The sequence below is a fragment of the Molothrus aeneus genome, chromosome 13 (genome assembly GCF_037042795.1).
Source record: "Molothrus aeneus isolate 106 chromosome 13, BPBGC_Maene_1.0, whole genome shotgun sequence".
Lineage (NCBI taxonomy): Eukaryota > Metazoa > Chordata > Aves > Passeriformes > Icteridae > Molothrus > Molothrus aeneus.
Window position 1 is genome coordinate 1831373 of NC_089658.1, and position 20076 is coordinate 1851448.

At 47.8% G+C, this 20076-nt stretch overlaps 1 protein-coding gene across 1 annotated transcript; it reads right to left on the minus strand.

The window, feature by feature from the left end:
• Positions 1 to 96: 96 nt before the first annotated feature.
• Positions 97 to 19533, minus strand: SORD (sorbitol dehydrogenase). Its single transcript, XM_066558629.1, has 9 exons — positions 19398 to 19533; positions 15990 to 16023; positions 15115 to 15279; positions 12048 to 12207; positions 9115 to 9233; positions 8857 to 8922; positions 3639 to 3814; positions 2696 to 2817; positions 97 to 1194 (listed from the first exon to the last, which is right to left on the minus strand). Exons 1-9 carry the CDS (start codon positions 19455 to 19457, stop codon positions 1029 to 1031), a joined length of 1068 nt encoding a protein of 355 aa, XP_066414726.1. The 5' UTR covers positions 19458 to 19533; the 3' UTR covers positions 97 to 1028.
• Positions 19534 to 20076: the final 543 nt, after the last annotated feature.

Genomic DNA, 20076 nt, shown 5'->3' on the forward strand with positions numbered 1-20076 from the left:
GCTCAACCTGCACCCTGGTGAGGCTTAGGTCTGTACAGTCCCCTGCAAACCCCTCCAACCCACCACCCCACACTTCAAGGGACAAACTCTGGAAGGTCTCAGGCAGCCAGAATTTATTGAGGAAAATTCAGTACCAAGGAAGGAACTGATCTCTCAGTACTAAAATTAACATGACTATAATCAAATATTAGATTTTTTTCTATTTCATTAGTACCTTGTTTATGGCTCACAAACTCAGCAGGAAGGCTTGTTATTCCTAAATAATTTTGATTTGTTTGCAGTGGTAAAACCTTTGAGTGATGCTCACTCAAAGCAGTGGTGAAACCTTTGAGTTGATGCTTCACCACATGTCCCATCATGTCTCATCTGTGCTCCTTTCCATGTCAAAAGCAGCTGTGCCCCCCAACAGCCCCTTCATGGGAGGCACATGAGGACAGGCTCTCAGCAGTCCCAGTTTCCCTGCCTGCAGTGGTCCCACGAGGAGCTGCTGGGGGTGACACAGCACACATGGTCCCAGGTGGCCTCCAAGTTTCACAAAACCCGAGTTCTGAGCTTTGAGAAGAGCGTGGAGAGAATGACCTGAATGTGCCAGTGCTTCCCGTGCAGTGGGGAGGGCCAGGCTTTGTTCCACAGGCTGTCCAGTCCCTGAGCACCCATGAGGAAAGGGGGGATATTCACCTAGAGCCATTTTGTATCCAGGGATTGCCATGCAGGAAATGCTGCAGCCAGGGCAGTGCAGGACAGGAAGGGGGAGTGCCAGCACCTCCACCCTTGCTGTGCCACATGCCAGCTCCTCCCTGGCATGGAGGAACCTGGCCAGGCTCTCCTGCCCATGTAGACTGTGAAGAAGAGCCACCAACTGTGCAATCCATCATCTCTAATTCAGCATTTTGATTCAAACTATTGGTTGTCCATTTGTAGTAACCCGTTAATGCTCTAATGGTGTCTCCCAGTACCATTCACCCTCACTACATGTGATTTTCTAGTTACAAGCAGCAAGGAGGATGAGGGCAGGGCACTGGGACAGCTCAGGGGTTCTGATCAGTGGGGTCACACTTCAGCATGACTTTGACCCCCTCACCCCTCCTGGTGGTCTCAAAGGCCTCCAGAGCCTTCTCCAGAGGAAAGCGATGCGTGACCAAGGGCTTGACGTTGATCCGCTTGGATGCCAGAAGAGAGATGGCCACAGGCCACCTGCAAGGGAAGCAGAGAGCAGGGGATGAGAGCAGCCACTAGTCTGGAGTCCAGGAAAAGAGCATGGAGCAGCCTGGATCATCACAGTAATTTCCCTAGCCCGGGGAAGTTTTGCCTGCAAAGAATCTTCTGGTGTCTTGTCACCATGATATTTTATGAAAAAATCCCTTGGCCAGGATTTTTTCTCCTGAGAAGCTGGGAAGCTTCAGCTTCTCCATGTTTTGCTACTTTGGAATGTGATTTGGAGAATTGTTTACCCAGCATGTGAATTGTTTTAATTTAATGTCCAATCACAGCCAGCTGTGTCAGACTCTCTGAGTCTGTCACAGGTTTTTATTATTGATTCTTGTTTTAGCCTTCTGATGTCTCCTTTCTCTTTCTTTAGTATAGTTTGAGTATATAATTTTCTTTTAATATAATATAATATAATATCATAAAATAGTAAATCAGCCTTCTAAGAACTTGGAGTCAGATTCTCATCTCTCACCTCATCCTGGGGACCCTCACAACACCACAACAGTGTCTGGTATGGGAGATGGGACAAGCCAACAGCTCTGGGCTGTTGAGCTCTGAGAAGACAGGCACTGCTACACAGACAGTTGAGAGAGTAAGTGAAATCACAGGAAGCAAATGAAAATCACAGGAAACTACTACTTTGGAAGGCCTGAATAAAAACCAACACTGCCATGCTCTGCTCTACTCTCGCCCAGCCTCTTGCCTGCACACTGACCATGGTGGAGCTCAAATTCATGGACTCAGTGCAGGGAGAAAAAAGGAAAAGCCTGAGCCAGCTTCCAGCCTCTTCCCTGGCACAGAGTCCCTCACAGGGATTGTGTTGCCACTTGTGACTGTGTTTGCAGGGGTTCAAGGAAGAGGGAAAAGACAAGGATCTGACTCCACATTTCAGAGGGCTGATTTATTATTTTATGATATATATTATATTAAAACTATACTAAAAGAATAGAAGAAAGGATTTCATCACAAGGCTAGCTAAGAATAGAAAAAGAAAGAATGATCACAAAGGCTTGTGGCTCGGACAGAGTCTGAGCCAGCTGACTGTGATTGGCCATTAATTAGGAACAACCAAATGAGACCAATCACAGATGCACCTGTTGCATTCCACAGCAGCAGAAAATCAATGTTTATATTTTGTTCCTGAGGCCTCTCAGCTGCTCAGGAGAAAAAAATCCTAAGGAAAGGATTCACATGTCTGTGACAGCCACTCTGTTTAGAATCATAGAAACACTGAGATTGGAAAAGGCCTCCAAGATCATCAAGTCCAACCTTGAATGGGCCAAATTAGAGCAACAGGGATACAAAGGGATGCAGCATCTAATCCCAAACCGCCTACTTAATAACACTTCTCATTTTAAGAAGGAGCATGACGACATCCCATAAATCCTTCCTGGAGAGCTACAGATTAAGAAAAGAGACTTTCTCCATCAGCAAGAAAGTAGAATTTTCACTTGGAGACACCTCAGCCCCCCAGGACGAGACTCACGTGTTGCAGTAGCGGAATATCCCTCGGATGTCCACCTCCCGCACGGCGGCGTTCACAATGGGCACCGTCACCATCTCAGGCCCCAGCCCCACCAGAACCAGGGTCCCACCAGAACGAGTGGCCTGCAGAGCAAACACACAAACAGGTTGCATTCTGAAGAGCACAATTGCAGGAGCCTTTGTAGGGTCTGTCAAAAATAAAGGCACCCTTTGGTGGCTGCAATGGACTGCCTGGGGCACAGCAGGGAAGCCCCAGGGAGAGGCAGGATGCTGTCAGGAGTCTGTAAGAGTGAAACACATGGTAATCAAAGCAAAAAACGCAATCTTTTGAAAATCTCTGAAGGATTTTGGAAGGAATACAAAATTCCTCTTCTGAAAACCCCATTCTGAAAAATGGCTGGCATTTAGGACTACAAAAGGTACTTTGGGATTTCAGTGGGAGAGATTAGCAACTAAGAGCTTGATGCTCTACTGGAATTTCTCTTTTTGAAGTTTGTCCCATTCCCCTCCTGTCCTTTCATTGAAACTCCTGAATCTCCATATTAACCTTCTCCCCATCCTCCTGTTAGGATGTCCATGGCAGCAAAACATCCCTTTCTTAATTGCTTCTTTCATTCCTTCTGGAATTAATTTGCTTGATCACTCTTCTTATTTGGACACAACTTCAATGGAAACTGCTATCCTACTCCCTGGGCTTGGGGATCTTACTGGAGTCTCCTTGGTAAGTGGTTAAGCACCCAAGCATCAAATCAATTATCCCCACACTGATGTTAACCCTTTAATTATCTCTCCCAGTTTATTGTCTAAGGAGCAGCTTCTCTGCCCAAACCAAGCCCACTTAAATTAAACACTGTGAGAGTGAAATAGGTCATTCACTGAACCATCCCAGAAAAAAACCAGACCAACACCATCACTGGTCTGCCTTTGGAACAAGTGGTACTCACATAAATTCCAGCCTGGATACAGGCTTGCACTCCTGTGCACTCCACAGTTATCTCAGGCATGCAGCCAAGCACACTTTCCACTTTGGAGGCCACCTCCTGCGGGGTCTCATTCTTCACCTGGATGGTGAAATCTGCCCCCACCTCCTTGGCTTTCTGCAGGCGAGAGGCAGATAAGTCTGTGGAAAGAAACCCAAACCAAGAATTGGAGTATTATGTGAAAGAGGGGCAAGAACCTGAACCTGGCATCTGCTCACTACATGTGTGCACAGGACAGTGCACCACCAGAAGAGGTGAGGATTCACCCCTTCTTGGCAAGCAGGGAATGATCATAAAATCCTGGAATAGTTTGGGTTGGAAGTGACTTCAAAGCTCCACTCCACTTTGAAGTTCCATTCCCTGCAATGGGCGGCTTCTCTTTGGTTCTGCCAGAACACTGAGAGTGCATCAAGGCAATAAACATGGCTATGGACAGCACCAAGGAATCCTTCCAACAGGAGACAACAGGCTCAGATGGTCATTAATGGGGCCATTTCACTTCTAACAGCACCCAATGAGAACAGACCATGAGCTCTCCAAGAGCTTCCTCAAGGAACCCTCAGCAGGTGCCTTCAGCTGAGCAAGCTGCAGAATGCATTCATTGTAAACACTCCGTGTGTCTGCACTGTCACAGACCTGTTCTGCTCTTTACCCTCCTTGTAGCATCTCTCAGACAGTTTCTGTCACAGGTGAATGAGCAGGCAAGCCCATAAAAAAAAAGGGAGTGGATCTGGTAAGAAGGTGGACCTGAGACACCCATTAACATGGAGCAACAAAGCTGGTGATGATAAACATCTGTGAGGGCATGGCTGTACTCTGTACTCTGTTCTGAGGGATCTTGACAGGGCTGCAAGTATCACCTGAAGATCCACAGGGAGTTTGAACCAAGCTGTCCTGCTGAGGCATCCCACACCCCCAGAGGAAAGCCACCTATTCCTCTCCAGGTACCACTGGTAACCAGGCCACCTCTGGAGATAAGGACATGGACAGCTGAGGAGAAGAAGTGGGATTGCCCAGGAAGGAATCACCTTTTTTCCCTACATTAAAGCAGTGTCTACAGGGGTCTGCATGCTGGCACTGGAAAAGATATAACAGCCAAGATTTCCTAGACCCAAAATTGAGGGGTGGTCTCCTCCCAGAGGTCCTGAGCTTGAAGACTCAGAAAATGATACCTGTGGTAGGGGCACACACAGCAAAGAGGAAAACACCCCTCTCACCAGGGCACAGTCTTCAGAGAAGTCAGAGATGGGGTGGGGTGAAAACATCAAGGGAAAGAGGAGGAGGATAAGGCCAGTTCTCCAACATGAGCCACTCTGACTCAGCTGCAGTCCTGGGAGTGAGCCAGAGGCTCTACCCTGCCCATCCCACAGCAAAAATGATGGAAAAATGATGGCACTCACTGGCAGGGCAGGGGATGGACAGGCACTCACTGGCAGGGCAGGGGATGGACAGGCCCCCATGGGTAGCTGGAAGGCTCAGGATGCCAACTGTGGGCACAACTGCCAAGCTGAGCACCCAGGAGAGCTGTGGAGGGTGTTTCAAGAAGGGGTAACAAAGGGTAATAAAATGCAAACAAAAGAGGAAAAGCCAAGGCTGAAAAGAAAGGGCAGCATCACCCTGGAAGCCCCAGCATGGGCTCGTTCCTGTGGCTGCAGGAGTCACCTCTGTCCCTCCCAAGCTCTGAGCATTGGGCTCCAGGCCCATGCTTGACCCAGCTGAGCTGCACTCAGAGACCTCTCATGCACCAATTGTATGGCCAGGAGCTTTTTGAGGCACTTCAAGTGCCATGAAACACTTTGGCCCAGCATGGTTGGTGTCTCCCAAACTTCAGTGTATGGCAAGGAGACCACAGGGGTTAAAGAGTTCTCTCAAGTAATGACTAAACTCCCTGTGAAGTTTGGTATCACAATACCAGCTCACAGCAGACACAGATTCTGGATTCTACCATTTTTAACATCTCCTGAGTCACTAATGTATTTTAAATTATAAATATATATTTAAAATATTACACATGTATAATATATAAATATTAGAGACATTCTAGTCTATATTTTACATATTTCATACTTTCTCTCTAGCAGAAATAATCCACAGGCAGTGCCCTAGAGTAACAAGGCAGCCAGTGCAATTTAAAGTGGCCACAAAACCACTCCCAGGCAGCAAAAAACCCCCTCATCTTCCCTGTAGCTGGCCTCTAGTTTGTGAGCTGCTTGGGAAGGAAGCCCTGGCTCTAAGCAGCACATGGAATGCAGCAGCAACACTGTCAGCCCTGGCCAGGGCTGCAATAGCATCCCAGTACACCTGAATCACCAGGAAGCACTTAGTGAAGCAGACAGATCTGCAGGTCACTGCATTGTTCAGAGCTCCAGACACCTGTGAGTCTTGGGAAGGATCAAGCCCTTTGCACTTTAAACCCACATAGCTCTTGGGAAACTGGTCAATTAAACAATTAATGGCTTGCGTCTTGCCTCTAGTCAGAAGTTTGTTTTCACTTCCCAGCCCCTGGAGCTAATTAAAGTTTGGTTTGCTTCCAGTGAAGTTATCAAATTACCCTTAAGCTTCTCATGATGGTTTATGAGCCAACTTAACAAGCAAATAAATACTCTTGATTATTCTCAGATTTTCTTTGTTCATCTTCTTTCCCAAAGGAGTTGAGCTCTGTACAGTTACTCACCTCCCTGACCTTGAATTCCAGGGTTTCTGGAGGCATCAACACCCAGATCTTCAGATTCAGACAGAACAAGGAGAATAATTTCCCTTGAGCAGGAATTATTAAGTGCACTTTCAGTGACAGTGCAATGCAGGACAGCCCAACACGAGCACCTAAACTGTCCCTTCACCTACTGGGGAAGAAGGCTGATGAGGAGAAAAGCAGCTTTTCAGAGCAACAGCAAGGCAGGAGGACAGGAGAAGGTTGCCCATTCTGGAGTGGAGTGGATTGGAGAAAGACACAGATCTTTTGGAAGAGTAGGTGAGAAAGACATAGATCTTTTGGAAGAGTAGGTGAGAACCCATGAAACAAATTGATCTTCTCACCCAACTGGAGTCCATGAAATATATCAAACACTCCAGGCAAGCCAAGACAGAAGTTGTAGGAGGTGAGTTCTCACAAAAAAAAAAAAGCTTTTCTAAATATTTCTATACCTGTAAGAAACTTGTGAAAACAAACACAAACTTTTAAAGCCATAAGTGCTGCACAGACAAAGCTCCCCACAGACACATGATAAAAACACAGGGCAATGACTTCAGATAATCTGGTGGCAAAGTACAAGAGGGCCTCTGTGGGCAGACAGGCACCTCACAGGTGTTGGCTCCTAAAGCCAAAACAAAAAGCAGTTCCTTGAGACAGGCAGCAAAATCTCCAGCAGCACAAGCCAAACCAAACCCATTCCTCAGCTCATGTCACATTCAAATATTTGACTTGGGACAGCACCTTCACGGTTTGAGCACCTCAGCCAAACCCCTCTCGTGTGGAAGAGACATCCAAGAGGCAGAATCAGCACCTAGGCTAGCACAGAAAGATAAGAAAGGGTAATTCCATGTACTCAAGCTTGCTGATCCTACAAACCAAGCAGCAGGCACCTCTGGTGGCACATGACAGCCAGCACATGACAGCCAGCTCAGCTTGCCAAGGTCCCCATCAGGAGCAGCTCCTGGTACCAGGGGGAAGACACACCCATTCCTGGAGCAGGACTGAGGGGCAGGCTGAGCCAGCTGCCTCAGCCCCACCAACCCCACTCACCAAGCCTTCCCCACCCAGGGAATGGGACACCCCCAGCCCCTGCACAGCCCAGCTGGGCACAAGGTTCCTCGTGCATGATTCAAGAGGCAGAGCTGTTTTTCCTGCTACAGCAAATATCATCCTCAAATGACAACACTTCACAAAATCTGAGGTGTGGACCAGCCACATCCATCAAGCACACACACCTGCAGGGTGAGGCCAGCACAGCTAAAAATGCCCTGGACTCAACAGCAAAGGGATTAAGGGAGGAAAAGGCCTTGTGTTTTCTGCTTTGACCTCAGCTACTACTGAAGGATGTTTCTGTTTCAAGAGGGTGGGACCTGAATTTAATCTCTTGACCCAAAGTAGGTCAAGCAATACAGTAATGGAAAGGTCAAAAATACATCTGGCTCATAGTATGGGAGGTGAATAACAGCCTTCTGGAAGGTCAGGAGCCTTTAGGGCTTTGACATAAAAACTGCAGCAGTCAGTGCTCAATGTCCAGTGGCCCCTCTAACTGCTCCTCCTGGCCATCACCACTCAGAAAGACTGAAGACTCATGGTGGGAGCTGGAAGCACCATTTCCAGACCCTGTTCAACCCTCAGGTGAAAATTTCAACCAGAAAACATCCTGAGGTTGCTCCAGCTCTCCATCCTTCTGGGAAAGCTACAGAGAGAGAGGGCCTGAACCTTAGAGGAGAGCTAGGAGGAACTGGGCTAGGTCAGCATGGCAAAAAAAGGGAGGGATGGAATGGCTGTCTCAACAACCTGAAGGGCAGCTGCAAAGGTGATGAAGACTCAGTTCAGTTCTTCCATAAAGGGGGAAGCTCTATAAATGACAGTTTGTGAGTGGACCCTAGAAAAAGCTTCATCATTAAGAGATGCAAACCTGGAAAAGGTATCTAGAAAGATGAGATCTCCTTCCTCAGAGATTTTCCTGACACAGCTGGACAAAGATATTCCTGCAAACAGCAGCTCAACTAGAAATGTCCAGGATACAGTTATGCAAGGAATGCCCATTTCTCAAATGCAGAGACCCTGAAAAGGCCATTTCAGTCATTGTGGATAACCAGTGAAAAATGAAACCCCCAGCAGGAGCAGACAGAAGGGCAGAGAAAGACAAGTGGAGAAGCACAGTGTGGCTGCACACAGAAAACAGTGGGCAAACGCTGTCTGGGCCATCACCTAGCATTACCAGAGATAAAAATAACCTAAGATCAAACCTGCCTGGAAGGGTGGTCAGGTACTGGGACAGGCTGTCCAGGGAAGTGGTGGAATCACCATCTCTGGAACTGTTCAAAAAACATGTGGATGAGGCATTTAAATGGACATGGTTGGGCTTGGCACTCCTGGATCAATGGTTGGACTCCATGATTTAAATGTTTTTTTCCAACCTTAATGATTTTGTGGTTCTGTATGGTGGGAAACAGGCACACTCTGAAAGGGCTAAAAAGGACTTACCTGTAACTACCACAGCTGCTGCACCCATCATCTTAGCAACAATCACATTAACGAGGCCGATTGGTCCTGGGGACAAAGGGGAGCAAGAGAACATGTCCCACTGCCAGGCAGCATCAGCCCCACCTCTGAACAACCCAGAGCTTTGGCAGCCCCTTTGGTTCCCCTCATCCCTTCCAGCAGAGCCCAGAGGCAGAGCCTGAGCCTGCCCATCCCCTCCCAGCAGGCAGGGAAGCCAAGGACTGACTGTGCTCACTGTACCAGAGCCAGACACGAAGACCTTGCTTCCCAGAGTGACTCCTGCTCTTTTGCAGGCATGGATTCCCACTGAGAGGGGCTCGATGAGGGCTCCTTCCTCAAAGGTGACATTGTCTGGAAGCCTGCAAGAATGGGACACAAGGAACAGTCACCAATGTAGTTCATGAGGGTGATGGGGAAAGCCATGAGACTCAAAAAACAAACATGGGTGTAAAACACAGTGGCAAAACACACTCCCACCTGTGGTCAGGGAAATACACTGGAATACACTTCAAGAGATTACACTGCTTCTTTCCCTCCTCTGAAGCAGCATCAAGTGCACCTGGAGCATTTTTCAGTGAGGTTTGCCCAAGCACCACACCCAGGGACCCACAAACTTCCCCACAGCAACTCTCCGGCATTTGGTGAGTCAACAAGGATTTCTTTGCCACTCATTCCCTTTAGAATAACCCCCCCAGTTGCATATGTACCACCCCAAAGCTGCCCTATGGCTCACCACCAGTGAGCTCCCAGAACCCTCACCAGGGCTGAATCAGCTTTTAGAAAACATCCTGCTGCCAAAGGTGAGGCCACCAGGAAAGGCAGCCAGATCCAGGTCTCCCTTCCTGGTAACAACCAGGATCATCTTTCCTGATGCACTAAGTGTTTTAACAAGTGGACTGGTCCCAGTATGCATCCTCCCAGCAGTCAGTGGGTATCAAACATGTTTTGGACAAAACCAGCCCTGTAACACAGCCAACATAAGTGCAGAAAAAAGCAGAGGGAGTGAAACTCTTCTGAACTGCAGAAAGAAATCTCAGCCCCAAAACACTGCCCACCCACCAGTGTGGGTTCTCACACTGCTCTGGGAGCTGTGCCTGCAAGGAATGCCAGCAGGGACAGGACAGCACTGGGAAGCTCAAGGTCAGATCTCAGTCAGGCCAATGTGAAGCCAAAGAAATGGAAATGATGGCTGTGAGAAGACAGCTGTAAGATATCTGCATATCCCTTATTTCCAAGAGGCTTTAAAAGTCTGACTCCAAGAGTTCCCTTGTCACAGAGTCTGGCATCATGTCTCCTACTGCTGGGTTTGGGCACTGTCCTGTCAATGGGGAGGGCATGATCCCACCTCCATCAAGTTACTCAGAGCACCCGACACAGAGTCTGTCCACCAGCAGGACACACAGTAACTGCCCAAATGTGTAACAGCTCACTGAGCTCAGCCATCATCTGTTCTTGGCAAATCTGTGCTGGCAGAGTGACTGCATGCCAGGGAATCTGCTCTACATGAGCCAGCCACAGCACTGCTGATCTGAAACTGGGAGCAGACTTTGCATCCCAAAGCTTAAAAAAAATAATATAAAATAAAAATATAAATCTATATAAATATATAATATGTATTAAATAAAAATATAAGTCTATATAAATATATTATATATAATATATTATTCATATGTATTATTGATTTTTTTCCTCCAATTTGAGCAAATATTACTTTGGAGATATATATATATATATATATATATATATATATACGCACATATATATATATATATAACATATATATAACATATATATATAACATATATATAACATATATAGATATAGATATAGATATAGATATAGATATAGATATAGATATAGATATAGATATAGATATATAGCCAAAGTAATATTTGCTCAAATTGAAGGAAAAAAGCAAAAACCTGGAAGAAGCCAGCTACAAATCAACCACTTCCTCTCAAGGAAAAACTTATGATGTTGTCAGAAAATGTTATTTTGATACACAGGAAATCAATGACAAATGAGATGCCAATCCCATCCAGACCAGCACCTCATCCTGACAGCAGCTCTTGGTATCTGCTTTGAAAGTTTTCTGCCTGAGGATTCCCAGGAGAAGAGCAGTCAAGTGCCTCCTTCAGACTAACATGATCCTGATTTCTGTGCCAACACCAAAGATCAATCCCAAGGATGTTCCTGCTCATGGAAGTACCAGCCCCATACACACTGAAAAAGAACAAACTCCACAGGTAGAGCAGCCTTAGGGGGACACTACTTGGCTATCTTTAACTCCTTGTTAAAGGCACTTAAGTGGGTATAACAAGTTTTTTCAGGTCTTTGGAGTATTCGAGGCTCTGGCACAGGTTGCCCAGAGAAATTGTGGCTGCCCCATCCCTGGAAGTGTTCAAGGTCAGGCTGAATGGGGCTTGGAGCAAGCTGGCTTAGTGGAAGGTGGTCCTGCTTATGGTAGGAGATGGATTGGGAAGACCTTTAAGGTCCCTTCCAAACTGAACTGTTTTGGGATTCTATGATTTGCCAGTGTTTAAGCACAAATTTGCTTCTAAGCAAATGTGCCAGCACTGCCACAATTAATAATATACTCAAGTTTGCTGAACTGGACATGAAAATATATGTTGTAATGCTGGTAGTTTAGTGGAGACACTCAGACACATGAAAAAACAGCTCAGCAGGGCTACTGCTTTCTGCTCCTGCTCTGCTCAAAGTGGGATGACTTTGTTTCAAACCACAGAGTGGGATGTCAGCAGTCCACCCTGGTGTTTCCTGAAAAGCAGCCACAAAACTCAGCTCAAAGAATCAGACTAAGACCTTCAGGCACCAGCCTAGGAAGGCAAGGATATGAAAAGAGACAGGAGAAAAACCAAGAGCAGAGAGCAAATGGGAAAAGGAAAATAATTAAAGGGTAAACCAGTGGTAACATCCCAGAAGACATGCAAGAAATGTTTATGTCTGGCACCTGAGGGGATAAACTGTCTGCGTGACAAACCCTTTGCAAAGTGGCTGCCATCCAAGCTTAGGCATGTTATTTATGGATCAGAAAGCAATAAAACCTGTTGGGATCACATAAAGAATGTTCCAAAGGGCCAAGAGGTGATTGCTGCAGCTAATCTCCCCCCAGGGGGTGTATATTTCTCTCGGTGGAGGGAGCAGGGACTGACTTGTAGCAGTAGCTTGCGCTGTGCTTGTAGTAGCGGCACAGGTTGCCGTCGTCGGGCGGCGTCGCGCAGAAGAAGATGGTTGGGGACAGGTTGTAGCGCCCAGATTTGCAGAATTCATCCATTTCCCTCGGCACACCCGGCTCGATGGCCACACGGTCACCTGCCAGGATGAAAGCAGATGCAGGGGGTCAGGGACAGGGTGGCACACAAGCAGGAGTAGCACCAAAAGCCACAGAAACACTGGCACCATACGGGCTGGAGGGACACGAGGAAGGTCTTGCTGCACACACCAGGCTGGTTCCCAATGCTCCCTTTACAGCAGCCTCATGTGAAAAATACCAATCACTTGTTTTTTAAAATTTTAAAAGTTTAATTGTAATAAAATGGTTATGAAAATAGTAATATAATTATGAGTAATAAAAATTTGAACCATTGAGATTTAGGACAATACAAGACAATAAGAGCAAAGAGTTACAGACGATCCGGGTACTTTTTTCTGGGCAAAATAAGCCTGAAAAAGGACCCACATTAACAGAGGATTAACCCTTAAAAGCAACAGCCTGTTGCATATTCATACACCTCATACATGATGCATAAATTCCATTCAAACACAGGATTCTCTCTGGTCAGTGTCAACTTCTTCCTCTTAATCCTGACTTCACGGCTGAGAGAGGCAGGAAGAACTCGATAAGAGAGCAATAAACTCTTTCTCTGAAAGATTTAGGTGTCCTGTGGTTGCTATCTGGTGCAAGTACCTCATTCCTTTCTCAAAAAAATATCTCAAATACATAGCTTCTATTTTAACATTATGTTATAACCTAAAATTATATTTAACACACTACTTAAAAATTAATACAGCATAACTTTCTAACACAACACATATAATATTCATTTTCATGTTAATATTTGGGAAAAGCCAATCATAAAACATGCATTTTTCAAACTCATCACTGAGATTTTCCCAGGTACTTGGAAAGAGATGGTGTTTCAGAGGCACAGATGGAAGCTCAGCCCCACACACACACCTTCCTCCAGCTGCCTTGCAGCCAACCTCAGCAGATGAAGGGGCAGCTCCCAGGCAATCACTCTGTGACCAGATATTTTGCTGAATCTGTAGAAGAGGAAACATTGAGGATGGAGCAGGTGAGCTTGGCTAGCCACCACACGGCCAGCTGGAAAGGGCTGTTCCTTGGGAATCATGGAATCATGGAAGAATTTGTGTTGGAAGGGACCTGAAAGCTCAGCTTGTTCCACTCCCTGCCATGGGCAGGGACACCTTCCACTATCCCAGGGTGCTCCAAGCCTTGTCCAACCCAGCCTTGAACACTTCCAGGGATGGGGCAGCCACAGCTTCTCTGGGCAACCTGTGCCAGGGCCTCACCACCCTCACAGGGAAGGAAGCTTAAGGTGCAGAACACCCAGGAGCCTGGCAGGATTTATCTGGGAACAGAGAGAGCTTGGTGCTACAGCAGAGTAGCCCAGGGTGCTGGAAGGACACATGCTGCAGGACAAAGAACTATTATTTAATTGCTGTCACAAAGCAGGATGGACCAGAGAAAACAGTGTGAGCATAGTACAACTTGCAAGGGACACAAGCCTCACATTTATTTGGCAGAGGAATCAGAGCCAAACCTCTGAGCAAAGCTCTCCACCAACAGGCTTTCAGGCAGACACAGGGATAAGGAGGATGGAAGTAAAGGGATCTAGGGATCCATCTAGGCCACTGCATCCCCTCTGAGCTGGCCAACAACAGGTGTCTGACAGGAAAGGGGCAGGACAGGCACAGAATGAGTACTCTCACATTATACACAGCTGAGAGGCCTCCCAAGTCACAGGTGGTTTGTTTGTATTTAGTAACACTCAACAACTTCTCCTTCCACCATGTAAACTACATGGTCTGCAACATCTCAGGTGAATGTTGCACCTCACTGTGCCTTGCTCTGGTGCTGGAGCAACCAGAGAACAGCCAACCTGTTCTGCCAGCCCTCCATGAGTCCTCACATCTTTGAGTTGTCTCTCTAGCTCTCAGCTCGACTTGGAACATTTGTCAGAGATGCTGCTCCACATGTTGTTATCTCCTTGTCCTCCTCTGGACCCTTCTCCCTTGTTTTACATCCTTTTGGAAAGAAGGAGACCAGAGCTGCATGCAGAGTTCCAGACGTGCACTGACATCCTCTGAGTCTCTGTCCCCTTCCCAACAGTAATTTGCATTTTCACTGCTGTGGAGCCAATGTTGCTATGCACAGTGTCAGAGCCAAAGCTCTCACCCCTCAGCAGTGACGGTCAGTACAACATTTTAGATACAAAGCTGGTTTTATTTGTTCTGTTGTGAATATAACTTTGTGTTTGCCTGCATTGAATTCCACTTGCATCTCCCTGGCACCTCTCTGGTGTCTCTGTAACTCTTGCTGGCTTTCTCTGTTCTGTTGTGAATATAACTTTGTGTTTGCCTGCATTGAATTCCACTTGCATCTCCCTGGCACCTCTCTGGTGTCTCTGTAACTCTTGCTGGCTTTCTCCCACATCCTCTCCACCTTGTGTAAGTTGCTGTCATTAGCAAACCTTGCAAAATTCCCTGCTCAGTCCATTTTCTAGGATATTCATGAGCACAATGAGCTGTGGAGGTCCCACCACAGGGCCTGGAGCAGCGGCTGCAGTGACCTCTGCACTGCAGGAGGCTGTTTGCTCCTTCAAGAGCACACACAGAGAAGAAACACTCACAGCAGGCTGCTGGCAAGAGCTATAGATGTGGTTTCTGAAGCTTTATCAAGCTTCCTTAAAAGGCACCTTGTACCAGATACACTCTGCTCTGCATTAAAATATAAAATACAGCCTGGCCAGCTCAACACATCCCAAGATAAAGCTACCTAAGGAATATCACACTCACACACACCAGTGGCCAAGATGGGTGACTAACAGCAACCCAGTGACACTTCTTGAAGGAGGTCACACTGTGAGTTCAGAACTTCAGATAAATTTACACAACAGAAAACAACGTAGCCTGTTATCAACACATTCTCGGAACTGATTAAGAGGAAAACAAACAAATGGGTTTGGTTCCAGATACCTGGTTTCAGATGAGTCACCCCAGAGCCCACTTTTACGACAGTCCCGGAAGCTTCGTGTCCCAGCACCATGGGATCCTTGACAACAAAATCCCCGATGCGACCGTGCTGCCAGTAGTGAACGTCGGAGCCGCAGATCCCCACGGAATGCATGCGCAGGAGGACCTCTGCCAGGAAAGGAGAGAAGGTTCCTTGTAGCAAACCAACCTTCTTAGGCACTGGGAGAGCAGCACGTGGGCCCCAGAGCAAAGGCTGAGCCAGTGTGGACACATCCAAATTTACTGGCCTTCAGTCAACACAGCAGAACTGTGCGTGCACACCTTAGGAGAGTGGCACGTTCGTGAGCCACACAAAACTATGCAGTGATTCACCAAGCAAGAAGGCTCAAAATAGGATAAGACAAAAGATGATGTCAATAAAAATATGGTCAACAAAGTAATGCAGTTTAAGAGCAACGTTATTATTGCTGGAGCAGGAAAAACATAGCATGTCCATTTAATTTTCCCTTCTCCCAAAGCTATGATTTGAGCCCCAGAGAGTTAATGAATTGAATTTCTATCAGCCCATATGCCCATTCTATTAATGTTTAGTCCTGCATAAGATCATCTGGAATGTCCCAAGAGCCATTTACTGTGACATACACGAACTGATGGAACAGGAAGCAAACAAAGCCAGATAAAGGGGTTTATCTGTGACTGCTCCAGCTCTTCTTTTTAGCTGGAAAAGCAGCATTATCTGTTTCAGCCACACAATTGTTTTTTGGATAATTTTATACTTCCTCAGAAATATTTTATATTGTGAAGGAGCAACAAAAGAGAATGAGAACACAAAGAGAGAAGTAAAGGAAGCAGCCAGAATCAGTCATCTATAGACCTACCATTAGGACCTGGTTCTGGGATTGGACGGTTTTCCTATGGACAAAAGGAAAAAAAAGAAACATTTAGCTGCTTGTTCATATCCCTGGGAATATCTGTGGAAGCTTAGCTCTGGTTAGCTCAGGTAAATCCATAAACAGACAAGGTTTTTGGTTCTGTCTGCTCCATAAGACAAAGCTGTGCCACATGGAGCCTGCTCCTAAGCTCCCCTCATTCTCCACACTCAGTGGATAACACAGGTAGCTGTAGGAGTAAGCACACTGCCAGCTTGTAAATCCACCCTCCAAATTATTTTGTAGTAAATTCCCTTTCCCAGCCCAGACAAGAGACACATACTAAATTTCCCTGCACTGGAGCAGTCCCAAATTTCAGCTGAAATTCATCCATCCCACTGGCTGACAAAAAAAAAAAATCACCTTTTGTAACCAGGAAGATTCTGAACAACCTGTTCTATAAAGCTTTAATATTGCAGGGCTTATATTTTTTTTTTACTACATAATGATAGAATAAGAGAATCACAGAATGGTTTGGGTTGGAAAGGACCTTAAAGCTCATCTCATTCTACACCCTGCCATGGGCAAGGATGCCTTCCACTAGGCCAGGGTGCTCCAAGCCACATCCTTGAACACTTCCAGGGATGGGGCAGCCACAGCTTCTCAGAGCAGCCTGTGCCAGGCCTCACCAACTTGTGCCAGTAATACATCATTTACATCTAATATTTACACATAATATAGAGATAATGATTTATACCTATTAATGAATACATTCATGTTCTCTTGTAATTGCCCTGGCACCTCTTTATGGGATGAATGACAAGACCAGAGTTAGAAAAGTGCCTCTTATTACCCTTCCACCCAAAAGGTCTGCAGGGCCCTTGCCTTCACCGAGCTCCCTCAGCTGCCTCAAAAGCCAAGGGAATGATTTTGCTGGGTTTTACAACATCAGGACAATATAATACCCACCCTGAGGAATATGTCTCCAAGAAAACCCTCCCACAGTAGGGCCAACAATAAAACCTTAAAAATTCATTTGCTGCTCAAACTGTTCTGCATTTTAACTGTTTAAATCCCAGCATATTCCTCAACTCCTATTTTGTACTTCAGCATTCTAAACATCATGGAAAGACCAGCTCTGGAAACATGTTCTCATATGGCTAAACTGACTGAAATTTTCCATGGTCAGACTTGTATCTGCAATTTTTCTGTATGGGGGGTTTGTTTTGTTACACTGAGGACACAGCCCAGGCATTATTTCTAAAAGAGATCAATCTAGATGTAATCTCTTTTACAGAAATGCAATAAGCACAGGATGTGGTGACACACCAGAGGTACAGACTACCTCAGACTGAGCAGAAAGTCCACAGTGAGAGATAAAGCCAACTTCTAGCTGAAAATGTATGTGTGTGAAAAAAATCCCAAAACCACTATTTTTTTTTTCTGGCAATAACAACTGTGCCCAGAAAACCTAGACACCTTGGTGGGAAGTGAATTCCCCAGCCTGATTTGGAGAAAATAGGAGTGACCAAAGTGGAGAGCACCAAAGACACAAATTCTGCTCATTGTCTGTTGTCCACTGAGAAGTTCAGAAATGGTGACTGGTAAAGTAAGCACAGCAAATATTTTCTGTGAAAGGAGACATGGAAAGAGAAGCCATGGTAGAAGTATAAAACCAACAAATCCTCAATGGGCAGCAAAGAGGAACCTGTGCAACTACCTAAGGACAAGAGGAGGCTCAAGAAAAACAAAGCAAACACATTTTCACACAGCAGAGGGATCGCAGCAACTCTGCCCATGGGAAGCATGTCCAAAAATCAAGAAAGGTGTGGGAATTACAGGAAGATGGAGTCACCCAGCTTTGGGTATCAATAACAGATAACAAGTTCAGAGTTCACTGCTGAGACTACTCCTACCACCAGTGGGTCAATACCATGAGTACCATTCACATGATGAAAACAAACTTCAGGGAAGCCCAGGAGGAACACACCAGGTGCTGCCAGTGAGGCAGGAGGGCATGGTGACCAGCTCTAAGGTCTGCAGCAGTACAAATATCCAAGGAAAACTCACACATCTGGGTGTAAGCCAGTTTAGAGACCAGCCACACAGATGTGATGGAGCCAGTGCCCACCTTGACAAGTCTCAGACACCTTTGTGAAATCACAGGGGTTTGGAAACGTTCTCTTGAGCTATAGGAAGCACCTCAGTCCTTAACCTATTTTGATTTCTTTTGGTAGTCAGGCTCCATGTGACTGCAGGGAAAGCACAATTGTGTCAAAGGTGCCTGGGAGCCACCAGGAGCCACCTACGGCACGTGTGGCTTCAGCTTGGGCGGGATTGGTAAAGAATCAACCCTTTCCCTGGTAATCATCCCCTAAACAAGGCGTGTGTCCAAAGTCTGTGTGTTCCCCAGAGCCCTCCTGCCAGGGCTCTGTGTACAGAAAGCTGCCTGCCAATGCCTGCCCGGGGAAATCTTCCTTCCCCCTTTGGCACTCACCAAACTGGAGCACACGGCTCTCCAGCAGCGCCATAGTGATTCAGCACCCGGAAAGAGCCCAGCATTAGCAGCCAGAGAGGCAGAATGAGCTTAAAATACTGAAAAAGTACAAAATAAAATTCCTCCCTGTCTGGGAGGGTCCTCCAGCACCTGCTCCCCCTGAGCTCTCTGTCCTGCTGCTCACCTGAGCTCTGACAGCCCAGAGGAGCAACAACCACCCACCCTTCACCTGCTCCCTGGGAGGGCCCGTCTCAGCTGTGACAATGGCTAATTTGGGGAAGGGGAAGAGTTCTTTGGGGATTCTGGGTGTCAGGGATAAAATATTCTCCACCCAGAGCTGGCAAACATCTCAAGATTATCTCCTCCTGTGTCCCCGAAGCGCATTCTACAGCCGAAACCTTTCCAAGATCGGAAAAACAGAAAATATACACACAAAGTTGCCAGAACTAGCTAAAAATAAATCACGCTTCCGATACTGTTACATCCTTCTAGCAGAAGGAATGAGCACGCCTCTAGCATGCTTGAATGAATGCATCTATGAATTTATTTCTCTTGCAAAAATGTTGCACCTCCCAGGCACACGGGGGCTGGTACGTTTTGTTTTGGTTTGGTTTTTTTCCCTGTCCGGGTCATTCCCCGTAACGCTGTGCAGAGCCCGAAGCGGCCGCGGGCTTCCCCTCAGAGGGGATGGGAGGAGGGCCCAGTCATGGGGGACCCCCGAATTCGGGTCCCCCCCCAGCCACCCCCTGCCATGGCCGCGGGCAGCCGGGGCCGGTTCAGGCTCTCCCGAGGCCGGTTCAGGCTCTCCCGGAGCCGGAGGAACCGGGGCCGCCGTGCGGACACCCCCGGTGCCCCCCGCAGGCCGCGGGGCCGCTCCCGCCCCGCCGCCCCCGCCCGGCCCCGGCTCCCCGCGGCCGTACCAGGCGCAGGTCCCCGGCTCGGTGAACCACCACGGCCACGTTCTGCCCCGGCACCGCCATGGCTCGGCTCGGCGCGGCCCCGGGTCCAAGGATCGCTCCCTGCTGGGGGGGCCGCCCGTGCTCCGGCCCCCGCCCGCCCGCGGGCCCGGCACCGCCCCCGGCACCGAGCGGGCACGGCCGGCTCCGGGCACGGCTCCGGCCCCGACCCCAGCGCCCGGCACAGCCACAGCTCCAGGCCCATCTCCGGGCCCGGGTGCTCCAGCTCCAGGCCCCAGCTCCAATCCAGGCCTCAGCCCCTGCTCCAGCCCCAGCTCCAGCTGCAGCCTCAGTCCCAACCCTGGCACCAGCTCCAGGCCCATCTCCGGGCACAGGTCTCCCAGCTCCAATCCAGGCCTCAGCCCCTGCTCCGAGTCCTGCTCCGGGTCCAGTCCCAGCTCCAAGCCCCAGCTGCAGCCACAGCTCCAGACTGTAACCCCAGCCCCAGCTCCAGCCCCAGCTTTGATTCCAGGCCTCAGCCCCTGCTCGAGCCCCAGCTGCAGCCTCAGCCCCGACCCTGGCACCAGCTCCAGGCCCATCTCCAGGCCCAGGTCCCCCAGTTCCAGCCCCAGCTGCAGCCACAGCCCCAGGCTGTAACCCCAGCTCCGGTTTCAAGCCCTGGGTCCAGGCCCAGCTCCTGTTC

Bases quoted from the DNA above. Each gene is read 5' to 3' on its own strand.
- SORD (XM_066558629.1), bottom strand. From the start codon at position 19,457: ATGGCGGTGCCGGGGCAGAACGTGGCCGTGGTGGTTCACCGAGCCGGG. The intron at 16,024-19,397 runs GTACGGCCGCGG...TTTTGTCCATAG, and splicing joins GAGCCGGGGACCTGCGCCTG to GAAAACCGTCCAATCCCAGA. The intron at 12,208-15,114 runs GTATCTGGAACC...TCATCCTGGCAG, and splicing joins GGTGACTCATCTGAAACCAG to GTGACCGTGTGGCCATCGAG.